Source organism: Poecilia mexicana, unplaced genomic scaffold, assembly GCF_051168715.1.
Source record: "Poecilia mexicana isolate PSO_F unplaced genomic scaffold, ASM5116871v1 scaffold_22, whole genome shotgun sequence".
In the NCBI taxonomy this organism is placed as follows: domain Eukaryota; kingdom Metazoa; phylum Chordata; class Actinopteri; order Cyprinodontiformes; family Poeciliidae; genus Poecilia; species Poecilia mexicana.
The window spans coordinates 1,540,080-1,563,068 of record NW_028263391.1 but is presented as its reverse complement, the minus strand read 5'-3'; the positions used below and the strand labels follow the sequence as shown (position 1 = coordinate 1,563,068).

The 22,989-nt window shown below is 39.7% G+C and overlaps 1 protein-coding gene across 1 annotated transcript; it reads left to right on the top strand.

Moving 5' to 3' along the window:
* The first annotated feature begins 1,125 nt into the window (after positions 1 to 1,125).
* Positions 1,126 to 8,435, top strand: egln3 (egl-9 family hypoxia-inducible factor 3). The gene is made up of 5 exons (XM_014998052.2): positions 1,126 to 1,656; positions 6,450 to 6,569; positions 6,738 to 6,874; positions 7,318 to 7,391; positions 7,528 to 8,435. Exons 1-5 carry the CDS (start codon positions 1,297 to 1,299, stop codon positions 7,560 to 7,562), a joined length of 726 nt encoding a protein of 241 aa, XP_014853538.2. The 5' UTR covers positions 1,126 to 1,296; the 3' UTR covers positions 7,563 to 8,435.
* The last annotated feature ends 14,554 nt before the right edge of the window (positions 8,436 to 22,989 follow it).

Sequence of the window (22,989 nt, the reverse complement as noted above, 5' to 3'; positions counted from 1 at the left end):
AAATGTGACGTCACATGTCATTAAAACCAGTGACCCCCCTCTCCTGCCTCCGTTCCTCAACTCCCGTTCTACTCACAGCGAACATCACATTCAGCACGTCCCACACCGCTCTCACATTCAGCACACACTTTCTCTGTGAAGCAGCGTGAACAACAGCGGAACATGTGGACCCTGGTTTTCAAAATAAAGCCCCAGTATCGCTGTTAAGATATATTGGTTTAGTTTCACGATGAATAGTTGTCATATAATTAAAAATAGCTCACACACTGATACAAACAGTAGGATTGGCGGGTAAATGTGTGAAAAGTGAAATGTGTTCTTCCTTCACTGTTGGCTCATCTGCAGAACAGGATGAGTCCAAACAGTGGAAAGGATCATCAGGACTGAGCTTTCCTCAGGATTTATACAGATCTAAGGTCAAGAAAAGGGCAGCCAACATCTCTGCAGACCCCACACATCCTGGGCATGAACTGTTTAGACTTCAGAGCGCTGTTAGCAAAAAGCATCCAGCAGAGAGACAGCTTCTTCCACCATGATGTTGATACCTTGCAAATATGCACTAATTCAACCTTGTCTCCTTCTTTTTGTCAAAAAACTATATATAGGAAGAAACAAAATATATTTTTTTTATTTAGCCTTTTTTATATATTCATATTTTGAAAAGTTTACAGTGAGGGGCTAACAGCTAACATAATTTAGATTAGACCTTAGAGCCCTGCCTCTTCTATCTTCGTCTACTTGTGGATTCTGAAAATTGCTGAGCTATTTCTTTCTTTCATTTTTTTATTAATTAAATTATTCCTCTGATTTAAGAGAAGAATAGGAAAACTATATATCCGTATGCCCATCTTTGGATGTTCTTTTTTTAGCATTTCTAGTTGCTTATCTGCTGTTGGAATGTAATTACTCTACTGTGAAACAAACAAATTAATATTTTGATGCTATTCCACTGTTTTCTGTATATTGCATACACTCATGCATGGAAGAGTGTATGGTAGGAGAGGTGCGTGATGTGGTTTTGAGATTTAAATTTGACATTTCATTTTGAAGTGCTACCGGAAGCAGTATTGCAGGCAAAGTGGCTACCTCTGTAGTTTTCAGTGTTTAAAACGGCCCTGTGGTTCCTTGAGCTGTGAAACGTTTTCTGACAGCAGATCAACAGGGAACATCTGTGCTTCCACTCAGCCTCAGCTGAGTCTCTGACAGCTGTCCACACACGCAACTTTTCTCTCCCTGTTTGTAAAATTTAGTGGAACTTTTTAAACACTCTACCTCAGTTCAAGTCCCCCCGTCAAAATGCCCTTTATTGAGAACATATCGTACACGGACTTGGAGCGGTTGGCTCTGGAGCGGCTCATTCCGGCTCTCCTGTCCCACGGCTTCTGCTACGTGGACGGTCTCCTCGGGGATCTGGCCGGAAGCGCTGTGTTGGACCAGGTGGTGGAGATGCATCGCTCCGGACAGCTCCAAGACGGCCGGCTGGCCGGCTCTATCCCGGGCGTCAGCCGCAAGAGCATCCGCGGGGATCAGATTGCCTGGGTGAGCGGCGCGGAGCGCGGCTGCGAGGCGATCAGCTTTCTGCTCAATCTCATTGATCGGCTCATCTCCGTGTGCGCCAGCCGCCTGGGAGACAAGGCAATCCGGGAAAGGTCTAAGGTAAGGACGCCCCTCTCCAGAAACTTTGAAAACGCTGACATAAGTTTTGTCCATATCTACATTGTGTTGGCCACACTGGAGAACAGTTTGTCCCATAACTGCTTTAACGTTTTAGAAAACAAAGGCAATCAGACTTAGATTTTAGAACCTCTGTGTTTCTATGTACTCTTCTACTTGCTTCGCTTCTCAAACCTACTTCTTTATTTTATACTTGCCCTAAATCAGAGATGCAGCCTCTATAGATGTTCATTACTTTTCTCTATTTTTCCACTTGATACAACATTTTTATTACATTCAAAATAATCGCAGGATAACCTACAGCTAAACAATAAATAAATTATATGCAATGTCCTAGACAGTTAGACACTAACTCATCAAATAATAATTTTAAATTACTAAGATTTCAAAAATAAACAAAGAAATTGTGACTAGGATTTTTGTCCCAGAGACGAACAGTCCTGAGGTGTGAGTCTGCCTCTGGATTGACTCTGTGTTGGACTGATGGTCACCAGCCTGGACCACCAGCTGGAGGACTGAAGTTTGAGATAAGAAGTAATATTTATCCCCACCTGTTGGATCGCTTCTTTCACTGTTGCTTATCTACAAAATGTGCAAACAGGATCAAAAGCTTTACAAACCACATAAATCAGAAAGCCTTTTTGCATGTATGGCCTGCAAGGCATTACTTGGGTCCTTCTAACAGTTGTGTCGAAGCAGAAACCAAACGTCCACCAGCTGGTCAGAGCTGACCTCCTGTCAACAAGCTTCCTGAGACAGACGAATCCTGGAATGGTCGGGTACGAAACGAGCAGAACCTCTAAGGTGCAAAGTGGCAGAAGAAGCAGCACCTGCCCATAGTCAACTGTTTGGATGGAGAGAAGTGCCAAAAAAAGGCTGATAATAAAAGAGAAAAACCCACTGAAAAACCTACAGTAAACATCTTTAGATTTAACTTCACCGTTTTACTGTTTGTTTGTTTGTTGTCTTAGCAGAGCTGCAGCATCTACAGCAGCAGCACTAAATAAGATGCTCCACATTTCTCTTAGACTGCCCCCTTTTGGCAACAGCCATTCATTACATACATATGCAGACTTCAACACACACTGCAGACCTCATTAGCTCTGACTTGTTCAGAATCCAGGGAAGCTTTCTGTCAGAAAAACAATACATTAAATGAGCAGAGATGTTCAAACCTCTGGTTACAATCCTGCAGTGGATTTCACTCCCACTGGTGAGGCTCACTGCTTCATCTCTCCTTCGATCTCCCACTCATTCAGATTTTCACTGCCTCACTTCTCAGAACCAATTCAGGCTTGCTCACTCACACAGTTTTACAGTAAACTAAACACAAATATACACACACGCACGCACGCACACACACACACACACGCACACATTCCCAGCATGGCCGCCCATCTCCAGCTCCAGCAGTGTACAGTAAGGCCTTATCAGACATCTGTTTGGATCAGATGGAACGTTGGGAGGGGGTGTTAAGGGAAACAAGTCTACACACACACACACGCACCCACACACTCACTCACACACACAGTACCTGTAGGTGGAAAAAAAATAAACTTTGAAAAGATGATCAACATTTTCTTGGAAAACCATAAGCCCCTCCAACTTAAACAGCATATTTCTCACCTGTTTGATGTGAATTTGTCACTTTAATATGATAAGTGATTTTAGCTTTATTTGGTGGAACAGAGCTAAACTCAGGGCCGGCCCAAGCCTCTTTGGGGCCCTAGGCAGATTTTCACTGGGAATTTAGTGTTAAATTTAGTGTTCATTTAGATGAACACTAAATTTAACAGTAAACAAGTTTGATGCCTCATATTCCCCAGCAATGACAGCAGCCAATAGCAGGAAGAAATCAACTCTAAAAATGTGCAGCAACTCTAAAAGTAACATTAAAATAGTTTTTCCATGTGTAAATTGTAGTTTATTTTATTCAATGTTATTTAAAATATATATTTGTTATTATGCTAGCTAGGTGCTCTTGGGGAGAATCTAGCTCCAACACCACCCCCAGGTGGTGTAAAGGCCCACAGCAGCTGCTTAACTCATATATGTCTTGGGCCGCCTCTGTCCAGGAGCAGAACGTGAACTTTTCAAACAATGAGCAGCTCTTTTATTTGTTCTCTACAAACTGAAGCAGTAGCAGTAGTTTCACATAAAGAGTCTGTTTGTTGAGGTGTTGGAGATTGGCACAGAAGCAGTGGAAAGATGTGGGCAGCTGTGCAGACGTCCTGCAGCTCCACGCGCCTCACGTAGCTCTGTCATTAAACCATCAACAGGCTGGACATCAGCCAAACTGCTGCTCAGAGCTCCACAACCCAACCACCACCCAGGGCTTTCTTTGTAAATAAGATAAGATAACGTTTAAACTTGGAGGGGTTTGATTTTGAATCTCTTTCTTCAGCTGGGCTCCACTTCCCCTCCTGTGTGTTTCCACTTTTTTTTTTCACTCCGCTTGTGTGGCAGTGATGATAAAAATGAGAGTACAGCGCACATGTGCGTACGTGCTTTGGTGCTAGTGAGTAAACAAGCTTGCGTGATCTTCCAGCTTCCGCTTGGCGCAGCCAGACCGCGGTGCCGGATCAGTTCACCAGCTCTTTATCAGTGCTGGGGGTTTGTCGTCATCAGCAGACAAGAGGAGCTGACGTCAAGACAAACAGGACAGAGTTCCACAGTAAAGAAGTCAAATGAAGTCAATATCAATGTGTGCAGCAGTGATTTTCCAGAGAACTACTAAAAAACTATTTTCACTAAACTATTCTATTTCAAGTTGAATGCATGAAAATTCTGCAGGGCAGTAGTTTAGTTGGCCTGTTGGATAGACTGTCTTCACTGGGTTTATATTTTAATGGTGGAGATAGCAAGGCAGGGAAAGAAGCAAAGACAGGAAAGACATAGAAAAAAGTAGGTCAATTGTAATCTGTATCATAATCTTAATGTCCTGCAATTGAATCATTTAGAAGTTTCACTATGTCTTTCTCCACCGAGGTTCACACCAGCCCTCTTTCGTCGTCTTTAGGCTAACTCTGGTCTGTTTGTGTACAAAGTCTGGTTTATTTCTGGAAGTGTGAATTGTAATCAAACTCTGATGCAGACCAAAAGTTCACTTCAGTTGCTGTTCAACCAAGCAAACCAGAGACTGTTCCAAAAGCAGGAGGTGGAGTCTAGCCCAGTGCATTCTGGGTAAATACAACCAAAACAAATCTGTGAGACTAGGGCTAGCTGGAGAAATGGCTGTTTTTTTTTGTTGTTTTTTTTAGCACAAAAGAGAAATGCTACAACCGCTAAAATCTAATGCTACTACATTTTTGTTAACATTTTGTAAAGAAGGAAATTGGAAGCTTCTGTCTTCTTCAGATGTTTTTGTGACACTTCCTGTAGTGGTTCATGGTGCAGCGTCACCACAGGCGAGGAGGCAAACAGGTTTTACAAACTGCAGCAGCTAAAAATGGAAGAAATGTTAAAATGTTGATTTTCGGTCAAACAGAGTCTACCAGACTATCGGGTGTGAAAACACCCCACATCTGTTGAACAGCAAAAAATCCTGGCAGAACACAAAGTCCAGGCAGGCTGGGAAATGGAAGATATTGTTCCATCTTTCATGTTTCTGCTGCCTGTTGTTAAACCCAACATGTCCACATCTTGAAGCTGAGAGGCACAAGCATCTTTACCCTGAAACTCACTAGTGAAATTGTGCTGCTTTCAATACATCCACCTATTTGGTGGATCACAAATAGCTGGATCAGCTATTTGTGGCATTGACTTTGTTTTTATTTTCTGAGGTAGGAAGTCCACAGTTTGTATTGACCTTTACAGTCTTATATTTGATAATCATATCCTGGTCTTAGCCAAGCAAACACTTCCTGCTCAGGTGTAAAGGTCACAGCCAATCAGAATGGGCGTGCAGGGTAAACAAAGCTCCTTATCCTCTCTTAAACAAGATTTAACATGTAGAAAACTAATATTTACAGCTTTGTCCCAACCAGAAGTTCTTATCAGGTTGATACGAAATTGTTGGCCTGTTGTAATGAAGTGAGAGACGTCTCACTGCTAACGATACAACATGCTGCTGCTCATTCTCACTCAAATGCCAGATGTAGAGCGAGTATCACAGCACTGAGGTGGTTGATGGGATCTTTGAGGAAGATTAATGCATACGTGACCTGGGAGTGAATATTGCCCCGAGATATGAGCTGAAGTTAACCCTCACATGCCCACGCTTTAATAGCTGTCTTCAACACAGCTTATAATTACAGTGCAAAGTCTAACATGTTTTCCCTTACCCCAAAATACCTCCCATTGACTCCTCAAGTTCACCCCTGTTTGGATTTGTTTTCCTTAAGGACTCGTGGTCCAAACTAGGCCAGTCCTACATAACAGCACAGCTAGAAACGCCCACACACAGACCCACGCGTGCAAAGATGAGTAAGCATGTGCACTATTTGTGTACGTGCTGCTGAGGGTGTAGGCACACAACTTCATGACACACCCCTGATGTGCACCAGAATATTAGCAAATAGCTCTGCATGCAGGCGGCTGAACAGGAAGCTTCTGTTATCTGCTGCTGCTGATATTCATCAGCTTCTGACTTGGTGCTGATGGTGTGAAGTTCTTTCTCACTCTTCCTCACTATTTCCATCAATATTTTTTTCAATGGAGACAATTAACTCTTTTTGCTATCTAGAATCAACTTTGATGATGTATTCTCTTGGATAACTCATAATGTCGTCCAACGATCCGATGCTTCCTACTTATGTGAATCTGTTTGTTTTTAGGCCATGGTGGCATGCTACCCAGGAAATGGGGCAGGCTACGTGAAGCATGTGGACAACCCAAACCGTGACGGACGCCGTCTTACCTGCATCTACTACCTGAACAAGAACTGGAACCCAAAGGTGCCGCAAGCTCTACTGTCTACTGTTTATGGCCATGATGGCTTGAATACACCATAATGATGGTGAAATGAAAACATCAAATTTTAAATTGTTGAGCCAATTTAAAATTGGAATGACATCAGCCTTCAGTCACTGTTGTTTAATATTTTGACGTGTTTGTGCTGACAGGAGCATGGTGGTGTCCTCAGGATCTTTCCAGAAGGAAAATCATACGTGGCTGACATCAAGCCGCTTTTTGACAGACTCCTCATCTTCTGGTCTGACCGCAGGAACCCACACGAGGTGCAACCCTCCTATTCCACCAGGTAAACCTCAGGAAAAAAGCTCAAACGTTGGACATAGCAACAAATTATTTATTTAAAAAAAATTTACATCTTGAATAGATGAGATCCACTAGCACCTGAGACTGTCTCTAAAACGCATTTAACTACTTATTCCAGTAGTTCAAACACTAAATACACACAGTGGAAAGCATCTTGGCAAATACACAAAGGCTAACATCCATGCTCTGCCTTATCTCCAATATTGCATGTCAGCAGAAAATAAATGGTCAAATAAATGGATTGTCAGCTTTGCAAATGCCAGGAAATAATGTTTCAAGTAGCATTGCATTATGTACAATAAAAAATAAAATAAAAATCAGAGAAACTGAGCCACAAACAGGCAGGGCTCCACTGATCCATTCTTGCACATTTTATATTTGTAATTTGTCAAAAAGATGCTGAACTCAGTGTTGTATTGGTTTCAGGTATGCCATCACAGTTTGGTACTTTGACTCTGAGGAGCGAGCACAGGCTAAGAAGCGCTTCAGAGATCTAACAGGTAACAACTCTTTACCTCTATTACTCTTTGTAAAGTTAGTACCAAAAATCATAGTTTTATCTTCAAATATTCACCTGGTTCAGCTCCTATTTGGCTTATTCTGTTCTTAACCTTAAAGCTTTTCTTTTCGTTTCAGCTTCCACAGAGCAGCAGGGCAGCAGCTCTAGTTGATGGTGAGGAAACTCTGCCACCTGGTGTTTGGAGAGAACATCACACTTTCACTGAGACCCAGCTTTTCAAACAGCTGAATCAACACAGTGGAGGATAAACAGGAAGATGAATTGTAGGATGCACAGACGGGTCTTGTGGTCTCCAATTCTCCGAAATACGAATTTCCGATGCTGCTCTGACCGTGTTAAGGCTGAGACAGAGCTGGCAGGACTGCATCTGATTAACCAGAGGAGCTGTTCTGGACTACGTCCATTTTTTTTAAATGTTTGTGTAAAGCTCTGCCAACTCCTGCTGAGTGCCCAGCTGAGACTCCAGCCTTGATCTCACAGCTTCTGACAGAAAGAGTTGGCAGAAAAGCCTGACGAGTTTACATGGACGTGAAAACGGCGAGCCTATGAGACAAATGTTGTTTTTCTGAAGAATGTGGCACAACATGAATGATGCAAGTTTACAAACTGGGAGGAATCGACAGTATGTAATGTCTGAGTATAAACTAACCAATGAAAGCTGAATTTAGGAAACTCTTATTAAAACATATGTTGTATCATACCAAATACATACCATGTTCAGACCAAATTTGAACATTTTTGTGAATTTTGTTTTTAAGAAATGTTACAGATTCCCCCACAACATCTTGAATAGATGAGATCATCCATTGAATATATGTTTAACTTTGCCTTATAGAGGGAAAGTTAAACAAGAAAACCAGTTAAGCAGAGATTGAATTATATCGTATATAATGTAGACTTTTTCAGAAATGCACTGTCACTGTCCGCCTGCAATGCAGGGAACAAAAACACACATTTGTTTACAAACCATTATGAATTAAAGATTCATGTACAGATCAATTAAACACACTGATGTTTTTGCTGCTTTGTTTGCACTTAATTCATTACAAGAGCACAATCTTGAAATGCAAAAAGAAATGTTGATATTATCTTGATTTCTGGACTGTTTTTGAGCTCCAGTCCCAGTTTAAGGTAATCCTTCAACAGTCCTTGAAAAGGACAGGTTCTACTGTTCTACTTTGGGTAGAACACTTTGGGTAGAACAGTACTACTGTTCTACCAACTACTGTTCTACAAGTAGAACAGTAGTACTGTTCTACTTGTGAACAGTAGAACAGTACTACTGTTCTACTGTTCTACTGGGTTCTACTGTTCCAAAACACCAGATGTGATAATAAAGCAAGGTAACAAAACTTTCTTCAGTGCCTCATAATAGCGACCTACTGGCCATGGATTTAGTCAACAGCTGCTCCAATTTCTGGAAATTTGGCTCTTTTTTTTTGGTTGATAATCCAGGTGCACACCCCTTGAATAGTTTCATGCATTACCTGCTTGTCCATGGCCTTAGATAAATGAATCTAGACACAAAAGAATCACAAACATTTCCTAAAATAATCTAATCTTTTATTGAGCAAAAAAAAAAAAGGTTTCTGGTCTTTAATTCAAACTAGATAGAGTTCATTGTCTTTGTATCAGAACATTCATTTTAGATTGGGGTATTGCAATTATTATTATTTTATTTAAAAAGCATTAAACATGTAAAGATGTCTTTCTTTAAAATGATTTAAAAAAAAACTCGCCTAGGTGAGCGGCTCCTGTTGTGTGTCCTGGGCTCCACCAGGGGGAACCCTTTAATGATTCTACTGATGCTCTGACAGAATCTGTGTGAAGCTGCCATGGAAGAGAGGAAGAAAACTTCGTCCTCCATCAAATTGCTCATGTTATCAAGTCCCAATCTGAACGTATAATGAAGTTCAAGTTCAGTTACATTGATATGGGTGTATGCTTTGACTCAGCGATGCTGAAACATAAAATCCATCTTCATTTTGAGCTTTCTAGCAGAAACCAAAATCAAAAGTAATATTCAGAACTGTTCAGGGTTCCATCCATCTCTTGTTCTATCAGAAGAAAAGTAATCCGTGATCACAGAGTAATTCCATCCATTAGCATACATGCATTTCATTGAATGGATTATTCTGTGTCGTTGTGCCAGACGTACGTGTTGGAAACATAGTGAAAGGTTTTGGTTTAGTTCCGTCAGACCAGTGCTGGGAGATTTTATCCAGTGTGAATATTTCAACTTTGCACAGTTCAGACTTATGGATAATACATGACATTTTTCAGTTGAATTGACTATCATTTAGAAGATTTCTAAATGATTCATCTTGTTTTCTGTTTTTAATGACACAAAAACCAGACATTCTAATCTGGGTGTGTTGACTTTTTACATCCACGCTTTAGTAATTCAAAATCTTAATACTATTTTACCATTAGGCTGGTTAATCTAGAAGTGTTCCAGGCTGATTATAGCTGCCAGTCATATTACATTTGCATCCGTCACATTATGGCAACCTAAAGTTGTAATGACTATAGGTGGAAACAATCTGGATAAGATAAAAATCTTCCAGTGTTTGTCCTTCTAAACAGTATTCTGGGTTAACTCCTGTTGTTCCATTAGTCCAGTTCTTCTGTAATTTTACTGACCATTTTTTTTATTTATTTGTTTATTTTTTTAAAAGCATCAATAGTTTCAATAAACTGAATCATGGTTTTCCACAAGCTTAAGTTTTACTTATTTGAATAATAAGAAAAAAATTGAATAATTCGGACATTTGTTCTAATTACTTTCCTTCTTCCTGGAGTTCTTGTGAAGTTTCTTCTGACACAACAGCTTCACATCTAGGACACAACTACCACGATATTAACCGTTCTCTTTTTTGAACCAGTAATTTCCCTGAAACAAATTTTCTTCTCCAGAAAATTTCTTCTTCAACAAGGTCATAAAGGTATCCATTTCAAATGTTTTGTGAAAAAGACACATCTTATTTTAAATGTGTATTTTAACATTTTTAATAACAACAATATTGTTGGTGTTTTTGGAGAAACATTTACATATTGTTATATGTAAATAACAAACTGAGAGAATATTGAATCTTAGTATAGAATTTAATTAACATAAAAGTGAACATCGACTTGGAAGAAAGTCGCTTTATTGGCTGTTGTTACACTATTTAGCCTCTGGATGTCACTGTATCTCCACTTTTATGCAGTCTCCATCAGCTCTGGGATAATATGTTAGTTATTTTCAAGAACTTGAGCATTACAAACTGAATCGGAGTAAATGTGTTTCATACTTCTCTATGTAAAACATACAACTAAAGCTTGAAATGCAAATGTTTTAAAACTCTAACCACCTTTTAAATTGACTTAAACATAAGCTGAAGATTTATTATTGAGACGAATTAAATACAAAAGCAAAAACACAAACTAAAACTGTGAAGTTAAATTTTAGACAAAAATCCGTTGGTTACATTTATGTAATCTTATGCTGCCACTCAAAATTACAAATGTGTTATTACTGAAACTGAGGATCAATATTCCACTTCGACACCAAGAAGATCCACTTCCATCAGTGGATGATGATTATGACCAGGTGGTGTGAGCATGACTGATGATTATCTGAGTTACAGATTTTTACATTTTCTAAATGATATATTTTTTAGGTGCTACAAAAAAGACTTCATAACACTCATACTGTACCTAAAACATTCAAAGTAGTTTCCATTAAGAACTTTAAGTTGACAGTCACTTGTCCTGTAGATTTGTCACAAGTTGTCACACAAAGATCTCCCAGCAAAACGACTTAGAAAATTGTCATTTGGCATAATTGATCTATATTTGACATTTGCTGTAATTTCACCTCACATGGTCTGCAGAAAGATGCCTCTCATAAACCCATCCATCCATTTTTTAACACCCTTGTTAGAAGGGTGTGTGTGTGTGTGTGTGTGTGTGTGTGTGTGTGTGTGTGTGTGCGTGTGCGTGTGTGTGTGTGTGTGCATTTGTTTGTAATACCTTGTGGGGGACGATTTTCCTGACATATACTACGTTGTGGGGACCAACTGCTCCTCGTGGGGACCTGAGCCTGGTCCCCACGAGGGGAAACCCTGTTTTTGGGTCAGGGGTCAGAGTTAGGACTAAGGTATGAATTGAGTTTTGGTTAGGGTTAGGGTTAGGTATGTGATGGGTAGGGTTAGGAAAAGGGTAAAGGTAAGGTTTAGGCTGTAGAAATGAATGGAAGTCAATGGAAAGTCCCCACAAAGATAGCAAAACAAACATGTGTGTGTGTGTGTGCGTGCGTGCGTGCGTGCGTGCGTGCGTGCGTGCCTATCTCCAGCAAACGTTTTGGGTGAGAAGCGGGGTCCACCTTGGAGAGGTAGCCAGTTTGCGCACACACACACACACACACACACGCACACACACACACACACACACACGCACACACACACACACACACACACACACACACACACACACACACACACACACACACACACACACACACACACACGAACGCTCTTACACAAACACGCTCACATCTAAAGAGAATTTAGAGAGACCAATTAACCTGACAGTCATGTTTCTGGACTGTGGGAGGAAGCAGGAGTACCAGGAGAGAATCCAACAGGGAGAACATGCAAACTCCATGCAGAAAGACCCCGGGCCAGGAATCGAATCCAGCTACTGTGCAAACCCTCTCGTAAATCTACTTTTGGGGAAAAAAAACAAAAGAAAAAACACTCCTCAATTGGGTTGAGGATAAGAGAGAATGGCAGCAAGTACATGAAGGAATGCTTGATGTCTGATTGCACCAGGTGTTCATTTGAAACCTGACCACAGGATATGTTGGGATGTGACATGTTGTGGATCCAGAGCTGACTCACCAAGAATCACTACATGGAGCTGAGCATTACAGGAGCCAACATCCTATGTTGGATGGTCTATGTCCCACCATATCACAGCTACTGTCCAGCTACTTTGATCATGTTCATCTTATCTCCTCTCTGCCTCGTTTTGGCTAGGTTACTGCATGTTTAATTCACATACATACAGTATATTAATGTGATGCCCATCAGAGTCCAGGGCCACTGTGGTCTGGAGGAAATGCAGACATGTTGGAAAGACACTCACTGATGACAGCACTGATGAGGTTCCTGTTACTGTTCACAAGCACCAGGTACAGCCAACATGGCCCTGAACATATCTGAACGTCATGCTGGTGTTTCTCTCAGCAGGTTGTTTTAGGGACGGCTGCTGCCTTTCTAGGACATTTGCAATAGTTGGAATATTGATTGTGTGTATGTGATATAGATGTTACTCAACTGTACAAAATTCATCAAAGTGAATCAACACATTAAAAAAAAAATGTAGAAGAAAAATAGTGTTGCACAATTTTGGTCAAACTGTACAGCAGAACCAGCACAGACAGCAGAGACATTAGTGAAAGCAGATGTGGGCAACTTTAAAACAGAGCTAATTGTGTTAAATCTTAACTGTCTTTCAGCCTTGCTGCATTGGCTGAAAGAGAGTTAAGATGATTTTGAATGTGGTAGCGTTGTGCAGACATGGTTCAACCTTGAGTTTGGACTTCTTACATTTAATAGGAGCAACAAAGTCCAGAATCTTGCAACCAGTGTTGTACACAAATGATAAGTCATTAGGACAAAAGGAGCATCTAGACTGATTACAGGAGAAAACTGCAAATCCTTATAGCAGCAATAAACTGCTGAGCAATAGCAGAGGTGAGGAAGTGAACTGCTAACAGTGGTTCACTAACTGCTGAGAGCTGTAATTCAATCAAGCTGGGAAAATGATCTGAGGTAACAGTCTGAGAAATGTCACAGCATGAAACCACAAGGTCCAGAGTCTATCTGAGTAGATGGGCCGATCCACAAACAGACTGATTATAAGAAACCAAAAGCCTTAAAAACTCAGAAGCCAATGATTTAGCAGAGCAACAACAACAACAAAAAAACATCAGGTTACAAGATTATCAGATTTAGAAATAAAATCTTCACTCAGCTCAAAAAAGTCTTGAATAAAATCCATATTGTACTTTGGTGGGTAGTAAACGACTTCACACACAACAGGATGTATGAGCTCAGCAACACATATCCACAGTTCAAAATAAGACGAAGTCACTGCAAATGCTGCATTAAAAATAATTTCTGATAACTGTTGCAATTCCAGCACCGTGTCTGGTAGAATGTGGGAAGCTGAAGATCGAGCAGCCAGGAGGGAGGAGCTCTGAGAACACGCTGTTGTCACCTGCTTTAATCCACGTTTCCCTCAACAGCATCAAATCCAGGAAGTGAATTTGGAAAGAGACATTAGGGATAAAGTTGTATTTGTGAGTGATCTAGAGCTTAGTAGCGAAATCTGAATTGAACACTGGCTATTCTGCTGGGAAGCAACACCAACTGAGCTGAGATTCTCCAACAAGCAGTCCCATGTCTGCACTGAGCAATGAGCCACCAGTGAGACTAGTAGGGGGAAACCAGTGGTAACACTGTTCAGGGTGATTGCTAGTGCTCCATGCAGGTCCCATGTACGGCTTCATGAAAGCAACATATTTAAAATAAGAACAGGTAAAGCATATTAATGGACATAAGCAATACAAAGGGAGCGTGTGGCAGTTTAAAATGAAATAAACATGGTGGGTTAGTGTCCATCGTGGCCCGTCTTTCCCATTCAGATGAACTCTAATTCATTTAGAATCTGACAGTAAAAAAATGATTTATTTAAAATATGTAAACATAAAGATTTTTACCCAGTAAAAGGTTAGCCAATCACAAGTTTGAACTGTTCAGTAGATTTTAATGTTAAAATCAAACATTTAGCTATCCTAACTGTTGATGCACATCACAATACATTTAAATAAATTGAACAAATACATATAAATGCTTTACACATAAATCCATGCATGAAACTTACAGTTCCAGTGCCTGGCTGTCACACATGAGCTTTCAGCCCCAGTGACACCCAGCAGCACCATTAGATATCAGCTTTCATCTTCAAAATGTAACGCCCCTCTATGTCAAGAGATGGTCTGTCTTCAAAATACTTATACAGCTTTTTATTATGTTTTTACTTCTTCTGCATGTTGGGAATTAGTAGGAGCCCATGTGAAAGTGTAGATGAAAAACAGGCCATGTTTTCATCTCTAACGCTTTGTTTCATCATCTGTCCATCACGGCCTGTGATGAAAGGCTGCTCGTTACGCCTGCGGTGAACGTCTGACGCAGTTGGATCTAAATTCAACATCAGGCCTTCTCACTGAGATGGACAGCCAGAGGTTATTAAAAGGAGTTTCAGGTTGGAGCACCACAACACACACACATGGGCACGCACACAGCACTGGCTGTGATCTATGATTCATGTGCGCTCATTTAAAATAGAGTGAAATATTTAAAGTTAGCTGGTTGGCCCTCTGAGGGTCCAATGACTAACCTCTCCTCTCTCCACTTATTAATGCATGGAGGATGAGATGGAAGAAACGGGAGGCGTTTTAAGCAAAAAGGATATGAAGACAGCCGAGACAGGAGAAGTACTAACTAGACGCAAGATGGAAGAAACAGACACATATAGATTTCGTCGCTTTTTGGTTAGCTCAGTTTATGTTTCACTTTAGGCATTTTGTGTTTAGAATGAAGGTAAGTTTTGTGCAACAAGGTCATAGAGGACACTGTCCTACATTTAGTAACTTTTTAAAAAACTAGTCAAAGTTCTATCACAATGCTAACCCACAAGGTTTATCAAAATCTAAATGTCTGATGACTGACTTATCTTATACTGTATATCTTGTCTTTACAGAAGCCTAGGATAAGGCTGTGCTTTTGTTTGTTCAGGTTGAACCCGACCAGGATTTTTACATCCTCCTCAGCAGGAGGTCTGAGGAGATTCCATGTCAGATGGAGATGTGGAAAGTTAATGGTAGATGTAAACAGCTGCTTTCCAAACCTGCAGTAGAACCTGTTATGGTTATCTACCAAATTAGATTCTGTTCAGGGATTAAAGGGGTGCGACTGCCCCCTTAATTAGTGATGTCTTTCAGACCATTCCAAACGCTTTAAGCTTCTCGCTGTAGCTTCTCGGTCAGTTCTTGGGGACTGCACTGGAACTGCGTAACATCCTCAGATATGAAGTTGCCCATTCTTTAATATTGCTGTGAACACAAAAGGTCTTTGTCACGTTCTCACAAAAATAGTTGTAAGAAGTGACAGGTTCCACAAAGCTCATTCAGGTCAGTAGCTGAAGCTTCAAAACACTCAGCATAGACCTGTAGCTCTTGCTTTGACTGTTCCATTCACTCCCTTATGACCTGAACTACAGGGATATTTAAATTTCTGCCAATAGGTTGGAATGAGATGAAGGCAGTGATGATCAGAAAGTCACAAAACGACCCTGCAGACAGACATATTCGCCCATATGGAGGAGGCGGGGTCTCAGAAAATGCCTGAAGATGACTCAACAACAGCAAGCAGTTTCCTGTCTACAGGAGCTCCATTGGGACAAAGTAGATTTTTCATCTTTGAAAGCTGCTTTAGTGTTTTTATTCCTGCTGGGACACGTGACGCTGTCTGTGGTATGGGAGTTCATTGGAGAGGGTTGCACTATTTAAATTCTAAAGAACATTGATGAGAGATTCTAGGTGTTTTTTCTCTATGTCCGTTATCAGTTCAGTAAACTATTTTCCAGCATCTGATGTGGTGGTATGCAAACCTTGACCAGAACAAACTCCATCTGTGAATTAAAAGATTTACAGGCTGTAAAAGTCACACCAGGTGAGCACTGCATGTCCTTTATGACGTCTACATACCATGTAAAAACTAATTCTCCTCCTCGAGGAAGCAGTTTGTCCATTTTTAATCTCAGGTACATTACATAGAGAGCCCCCAACCAAGAGCCAACCAGATCTCAGAGAAACTGGGGTTGTTGGAAAATTGAGAATGCCTCTCGTGAAGTGACCACAGAATGGCACACATAAGCACAAAAAACCACACAAAATACAAGAGAGCAAGGCACCAAGGAACCCATCCACAGCACCAACTCTTCACTAGAGGCTGGAAGGAGGACTGACAGGAGAACAGAGGGACTGTAGGATCTCACTGGCTTTCAGCGAGATTATTAAACAGTTCTGAACCCTTAAGATAAGATGAGATTTATAAGATTCTAATAGTCCCAAGTTTTCTAATCCCCAATTTACTCTGCCTGTCTCTGCTCTGGAATAGATCAGGCTTCACACTAAATACACACCTATTACAGTCAACCAGAGCAAACGGCGGCGGTGCGGCGAAGCACCTCTGGATTGCCATCCGTCAAAATGAACAACACTTCTAGTTTTGGAATAGAAGTATTACTGGCTGTTGGCTGTGAAATACATATAAGAGAATTTGAGGTGCTGTTTGAAGAGGTAAGGTTGTAAATGTGAACCCAGTGTAAAACTATGAGGGGCCGTTTAGGACAAAATTTACGTTTTGTCTCTCACACACTACCAAAAACTCTCGCATACTCCAAAAAAAGAGCCACGCACACTCAAAAAAATTACGTTTTGTCTCTCACACACAAACGTTAACTTTCTCGCTCACATACACTACCAGCTCGCTCACATACACTACCAGCTCGCTCACATACACTACCAGCTCGCGCACATACACTACCAGCTCGCTCACATACACACAAACGTTAACTTTCTCGCTCACATACACTACTAACAGCTCGCACACACACACAGACGTTTATCTCTCACATACACAAGACTAAAGTTGAACACACACACACAGTACTAAGACTCGTTTTTTTGAATGTGTGAGAGTTGTCACGGAAGAGGTGGGGCATAATTTTTGGATCAAACTGCGCATGCGTAGATCCTAAACTATAAGTTTCGATTGTTGACTCACTGTATGTTCTATTACTTAGTATATTTGTGCTTTTAAATATATATAAATATATTGAAACTATCTTTCAATAGCTACCTTATATTAAACTATGTTAAGGACAAATGTCAAACATAGTGCAAATATTTTGAAAACAAAGTAAAAGATCTTGCAGGTATATTAATCTCCTTCCTCCTTCATCAGAAATGAAAAATTATAAATGCACACTATGTGTTGGGAACCTGTGTTTGTTGACTGACTTTTATTTGTCAGGCTTGCGAGACAAAAGCTGAAAAAAGATCGATTTTCTTCGCTTTCAAAATAACACAAAACAGCGAAAAAAGACCTCCACACCAGACCTCGTTTATTTATGTATGTATTTTTATTTTGATAGCTGCCGATTAAACTGAAAGTTACACATTGACATGATCATATGAGTAGTTTTTACCGAGAAATCGATCGGAAGCGCCGTGAAAATGGTCTTAATTCACCGGATCCGCGTCTCTGGCTGCAATGCGCGCTCCCGTCACAGGGGGAACAGATTTTCACGGGGGAACAGAATTTCTCACAAGACCTCTTAATAATTCCTGTAATGCTGGCACCCAGTGGACAGATTGTACTACAGCAATTTTGCTATTTTTAATCAATCAATCAGATTCATTTATTTCTATAGCACATTTAATCTACAAGAAAGTTAAACGTTCTATATATATTTAAAAGCACAAATATACTAAGTAATAGAACATACAGTGAGTCAACAATCGAAACTTATAGTTTAGGATCTACACATGCGCAGTTTGATCCAAAAATTATGCCCCACCTCTTCCGTGACAACTCTCACACATTCAAAAAAAGTCTCGCTCTCACACATTCAAAAAAACGAGTCTTAGTACTGTGTGTGTGTGTTCAACTTTAGTCTTGTGTATGTGAGAGATAAACGTCTGTGTGTGTGTGCGAGCTGTTAGTAGTGTATGTGAGCGAGAAAGTTAACGTTTGTGTGTATGTGAGCGAGCTGGTAGTGTATGTGAGCGAGCTGGTAGTAGTGTATGTGAGCGAGAAAGTTAACGTTTGTGTGTATGTGAGCGAGCTGGTAGTGTATGTGAGCGAGCTGGTAGTAGTGTATGTGAGCGAGAAAGTTAACGTTTGTGTGTATGTGCGCGAGCTGGTAGTGTATGTGAGCGAGCTGATAGTAGTGTGTGTGAGCGAGCAAGTTAACGTTTGTGTGTGAGAGACAAAACGTAATTTTTTTGAGTGTGCGTGGCTATTTTTTTGGAGTGTGCGAGAGTTTTTGGTAGTGTGTGAGAGACGAAACGTAATTTTTTTGAGTGTGCGTGGCTACTTTTTTGGAGTATGCGAGAGTTTTTGGTAGTGTGTGAGAGACAAAACGTAATTTTTTTGAGTGTGCGAGAGTTTTTGGTAGTGTGTGAGAGACGAAACGTAATTTTTTTGAGTGTGCGTGGCTACTTTTTTGGAGTATGCGAGAGTTTTTGGTAGTGTGTGAGAGACGAAACGTAATTTTTTTGAGTGTGCGAGAGTTTTTGGTAGTGTGTGAGAGACAAAACGTAAATTTTGTCCTAAACGGCCCCTCATATAAAACAGCGCCCCCACTTTACCTTATAGACAAAGTTCCACTTGGCTTCCTGATCACAAACATCAATCAGAAGACATGAAGGAGAAAGAAGACAAAACAAACCTGCATCTCAGTGAGTGGGAGTGTTAATAGTCTGGTGGGGAGTGAGATGGCTAAATGAAGAAATGATGCAATCTGGTAACCAATTTAATAGAACCTTTTATTATGAATATGGCACCTGCAAGATGGTCAAAACTGGGTTACAGGAAGACAACCATGTACGTGACGTTCTTCTGAACAGATGAGAACCTAGTAAACTTAAAAAGGAACAAAGCTATAAAAAATGAAATATGTACATTTTTTGATTTGCAGCGTTATTTATGATAAATGAAAATGTAATTTCAAAGTAAGATAAAAATAAGCCAGGCACTCACAGTTAGCATCAGTTTGTCATGAGGTTTTGACTCCTTTACAAGGGAAATAAAAATATACACAAAAAATAGAAACCATAGTAGCATAGTTTTCTCTTTTTTAATATTTTAATTTGTTTGTATTTAGAATTTTATAACACTGTTAACACTGATAATAAGAGATTCCCGCTTTCCCGTATTTCAGCTACTTGGCACCAGGTTCCTCATAAAAGAATCTGTTTAATTGTACAAGAAATAGTTAAAAACACAGACACAGTTTCTTCACAGGTGAATTAGATGACTTTTCAATATTTGAAAATTTTAAACACTATGTATTTGACAGCAGCTGTGATTAAGGTTTTTTAGGGTTTAAAATCACCAGCAAAGTTTTCATTTTTCGACAAAAAACACAGAAAAACATTGAAACAGCTTCAAGCAGCTGTTTAGTTTTAGTTACATTTGGGTGTATTTCCTGGTTTCATTTGTGATATGCCTCCCATTGAACACTCGCTAAAGTATTTTCTATATGCTTGTACTATTCCATTGCCTTTAATCCATACATAGAAAATGTTAAAATTCAGAGCGTGGAAAGAAATCGCTCCTGAAAAGACCAATCTTAACACTGATAAACACAAGACGTGACAATTTGTTTTGTCCAGATGTGATGGCTGGATCAGAGACTCGGTCTGCTGAACTTCAGCAAACCTTTATCTTTCAAAAGGCCTCCATTTTATCCACATAATGGATATTCCAGACATAAAAAAACAATCAGACATGAAGTAAAATTACAGCTATTAGACTAAAATAATAATAAAAATCAAAAATGGGATTGTTCACAGTAAATGGACAAAATTACTAAACATGCAGTTCAGTTTTCCAAAACACCTAGAAAAATAGATTTATAGTGAGAAAAAATTTCCTGCTTTTAATATTTATAGAAATTGTTAAAATTGTTTTTTTTTTATTTTTATTTTTTATTATTGTGTCTTGAAAGACAATTGTGAATGTTTTCACATTCCTCGAAACCCTTATCTAAGTCAGTTTGATCCCCAAAGACAAATTTGACTGGGAGTTCAAGACGTTTTGGTGCGGACCATTGAAATACACCCAATGCACAGAAAACACCTCCAGGAAGACTGGGAAAATGTTTCACAGTCCAGGCTGCGGTAGTTTTTAACCTTCACCTCAGAGTATATTTGAAATCCTTCCTCAGATTTTTCCTCATCAAACTTTATATTAAATTATGTAAATTATATTATTCCTACACAATTTAAATAGTATAAATATTTCTTATTATGTTCTTTTGGGTGCATGAGCAGGAAACCTGTCCCAGAATTCCTTAGAGGCAAATACATGGCTCCATAAACCTTTGAGCTAGTTAAATATTCTTTTCATCTCTGAGAGAAAAGACAACAAGATAAAGAGGTTTGAATAAGACTACACAACAGCAAAAAGCAACAGTCGAGTGAAAGAGAGAAGGGTTAGAAAATAAAAATGCAATTTTACAAAGACAAAAAGGAAGCAGCAAAAAGTAAATGGTGGACTCTACCAATTTTTACTGGTGTGTTGTTTTTTTTTTTCTTTTTTGCAAAGGCCACCAAACACGAAATTCCACAACCTCCACTGGTTTCACTAAGACGGCAGATAGAGGGAAACGGAGGAGAAGGAGGAGGAAACAGAGACGCAGAGTTTAGATTAGAATTCATCCAGCTGACAGTTTTTTCCCTCTGACGCCACTTCCTCTCCTTCGCCACACTAGAGATAGAGCACAGAGAAGACAAAGGACAAAAACAGCTACAGTAGCTCAGTATATACTGCATATAGTCAACACACACACAGAGAAGTTGCCATGAAAGACGTTTTGACAGCCAGTGACACTAAACACATCGGTAACACGTTTTTACGGCTTAATCACACGGGGTAATAAGATGACGGGATGGTAAAGACAGGGCTGTCAACTTTCAAAAGATTGACACTGTGATAGCTTATTACAGTTTGATTTATTACTTAGTATGTTTTTTTTCTCTTTTTACCAAAAAAGTAGAGGAAAATTACAAATGAGCAAGGATCACAGTGCTTTTAAAACACCAAATGTGTGAACTTAGCATTTCTTTTTTTTTTTTTTTTGGCAAAAGAGGCTGGGGGAAGGAGGACACAACCAGAGCAAAAACAAAGCTTTTTTTTTAAAGAAGAGGGATTTTCTCTTTTTTTGTTCATCTAAATAAAGGAAATCCCACTTTACTCCTGTTGTACATTGATTGTTTGACAGATTGATTGAAAATGCATGTCTTTATTACAATCTCCTTGTTGATATGTAGTTTTTAATCACAGGTTCTGGTGATGGGATGGAAGAAAGTGGATTGTTGAGGAAAATGTTGTGGAGGTGATTCTGGTTCAGGAAGAAAAGGAGAACAGCAAAAACAAACAAAATAACAGGAAAACAAGATCCTGTCAAGGTTGTCAACATTCATTTTTTAAGTTAGCAATGTTAAGTATTTAGCCTCAGTCTAACTGAGAGTTAAAAGTGACTCGCTTATCAAATATACAGAAATAAAAAGAACAGAAGAGAGCCTAAACATCTAGAGATCAGCTCCACATTGCTGTGTGTATTCTGAGATTCCTGAAGGTTAGTAATAAAAAGAACAATAATCAAACAGGGGGAAGGACAGGAGGGCCGAATTTACAGTACCCACATCAGCCAGCTGATTCTGGGTAACTGGACGTTTGTTAGCACCACAAATCTGTAGAATTACCAGAAAAAATGTGGACAGAAAGTTAAAGGTCAGATAAGCAGAGTGAAGGTACGAAAGCTCGACAGACTGAGATGGGAGTAGATGTAGTGGAGGTTATGTTTGGTGTGAGACCTGTAGGTAAACTCCTCAGATAAATGAGGAAACTTGTAGTAACATTCGATAGTTCACAGGTCGTTACCCGGCTGAAATTGCTTTTTTTTTTTCTTTTTCTGTATAATGTTTGATTCCAAAGTTACATCTGAGCTAGAATATTTCATAAAAAGGAAGAAATAGAAGAGGAAAAAGCATCGATTACTGTCCCCTCAACCAAGAAACATTCGCAAAAACCTTTTGTGAAAAGATTATCTCTGAGACAGCTGCCCTCTCCTCTCAGGTTAAAAATTCTTTTTCTTTAGCCTTGATCACATCAAGATACATAAGAAGGAGAGGCACAGCATTTTCAGTGTGTCACAAATACCTGCACCAACCTCCTGAAAGTATGCACAATCAACATCTTCATAAAGATGCAACCAAAACAAGTGATATCATAAAATGATCCCCTTCAGGCTCCAGTGGAATCCTTAGGCAACATGAATTCTCTGTAGGCAAAAAGGAATTCTTTACAGTAAAGAATCGTTGCTTTTTTTTTTTTGTTCATCTGTTGTAAGAAAAAAAAGTTGTTGATTACAATAAATGGAAGCAAAGATAGATTGGTGATAGAGAAAATCAATAGAAAAGGGTTTTGTGTGTGTGTGTGTGTGTGTGTGTGTGTGTGTGTGTGTGTGTGTGTGTGTGTGAGGGCCACCCATGTCTTCCACAAAGCTCAATTGCTCAAAGTGCTAGAGTACGTTTGACAGTTCCTGTCTTTTGTTCCATCTTGGAAACACAGTGCTGCTCCACGCTGATAAATTCTTTCTTACTATTTTTTACTACTGAGTAGTCTTTGAGTTAGAAACAGTTGTTGATTTTTTAAACACAGTAATGCGGTCTT

Excerpts from the sequence above, each read along its gene's own strand:
- egln3 (XM_014998052.2), top strand. The coding sequence starts at position 1,297 with ATGCCCTTTATTGAGAACATATCGTACACGGACTTGGAGCGGTTGGCT. Across the intron at positions 1,657-6,449 it reads CAATCCGGGAAAGGTCTAAG|GCCATGGTGGCATGCTACCC; the intron begins GTAAGGACGCCC and ends GTTTGTTTTTAG. Across the intron at positions 7,392-7,527 it reads GCGCTTCAGAGATCTAACAG|CTTCCACAGAGCAGCAGGGC; the intron begins GTAACAACTCTT and ends TTTTCGTTTCAG.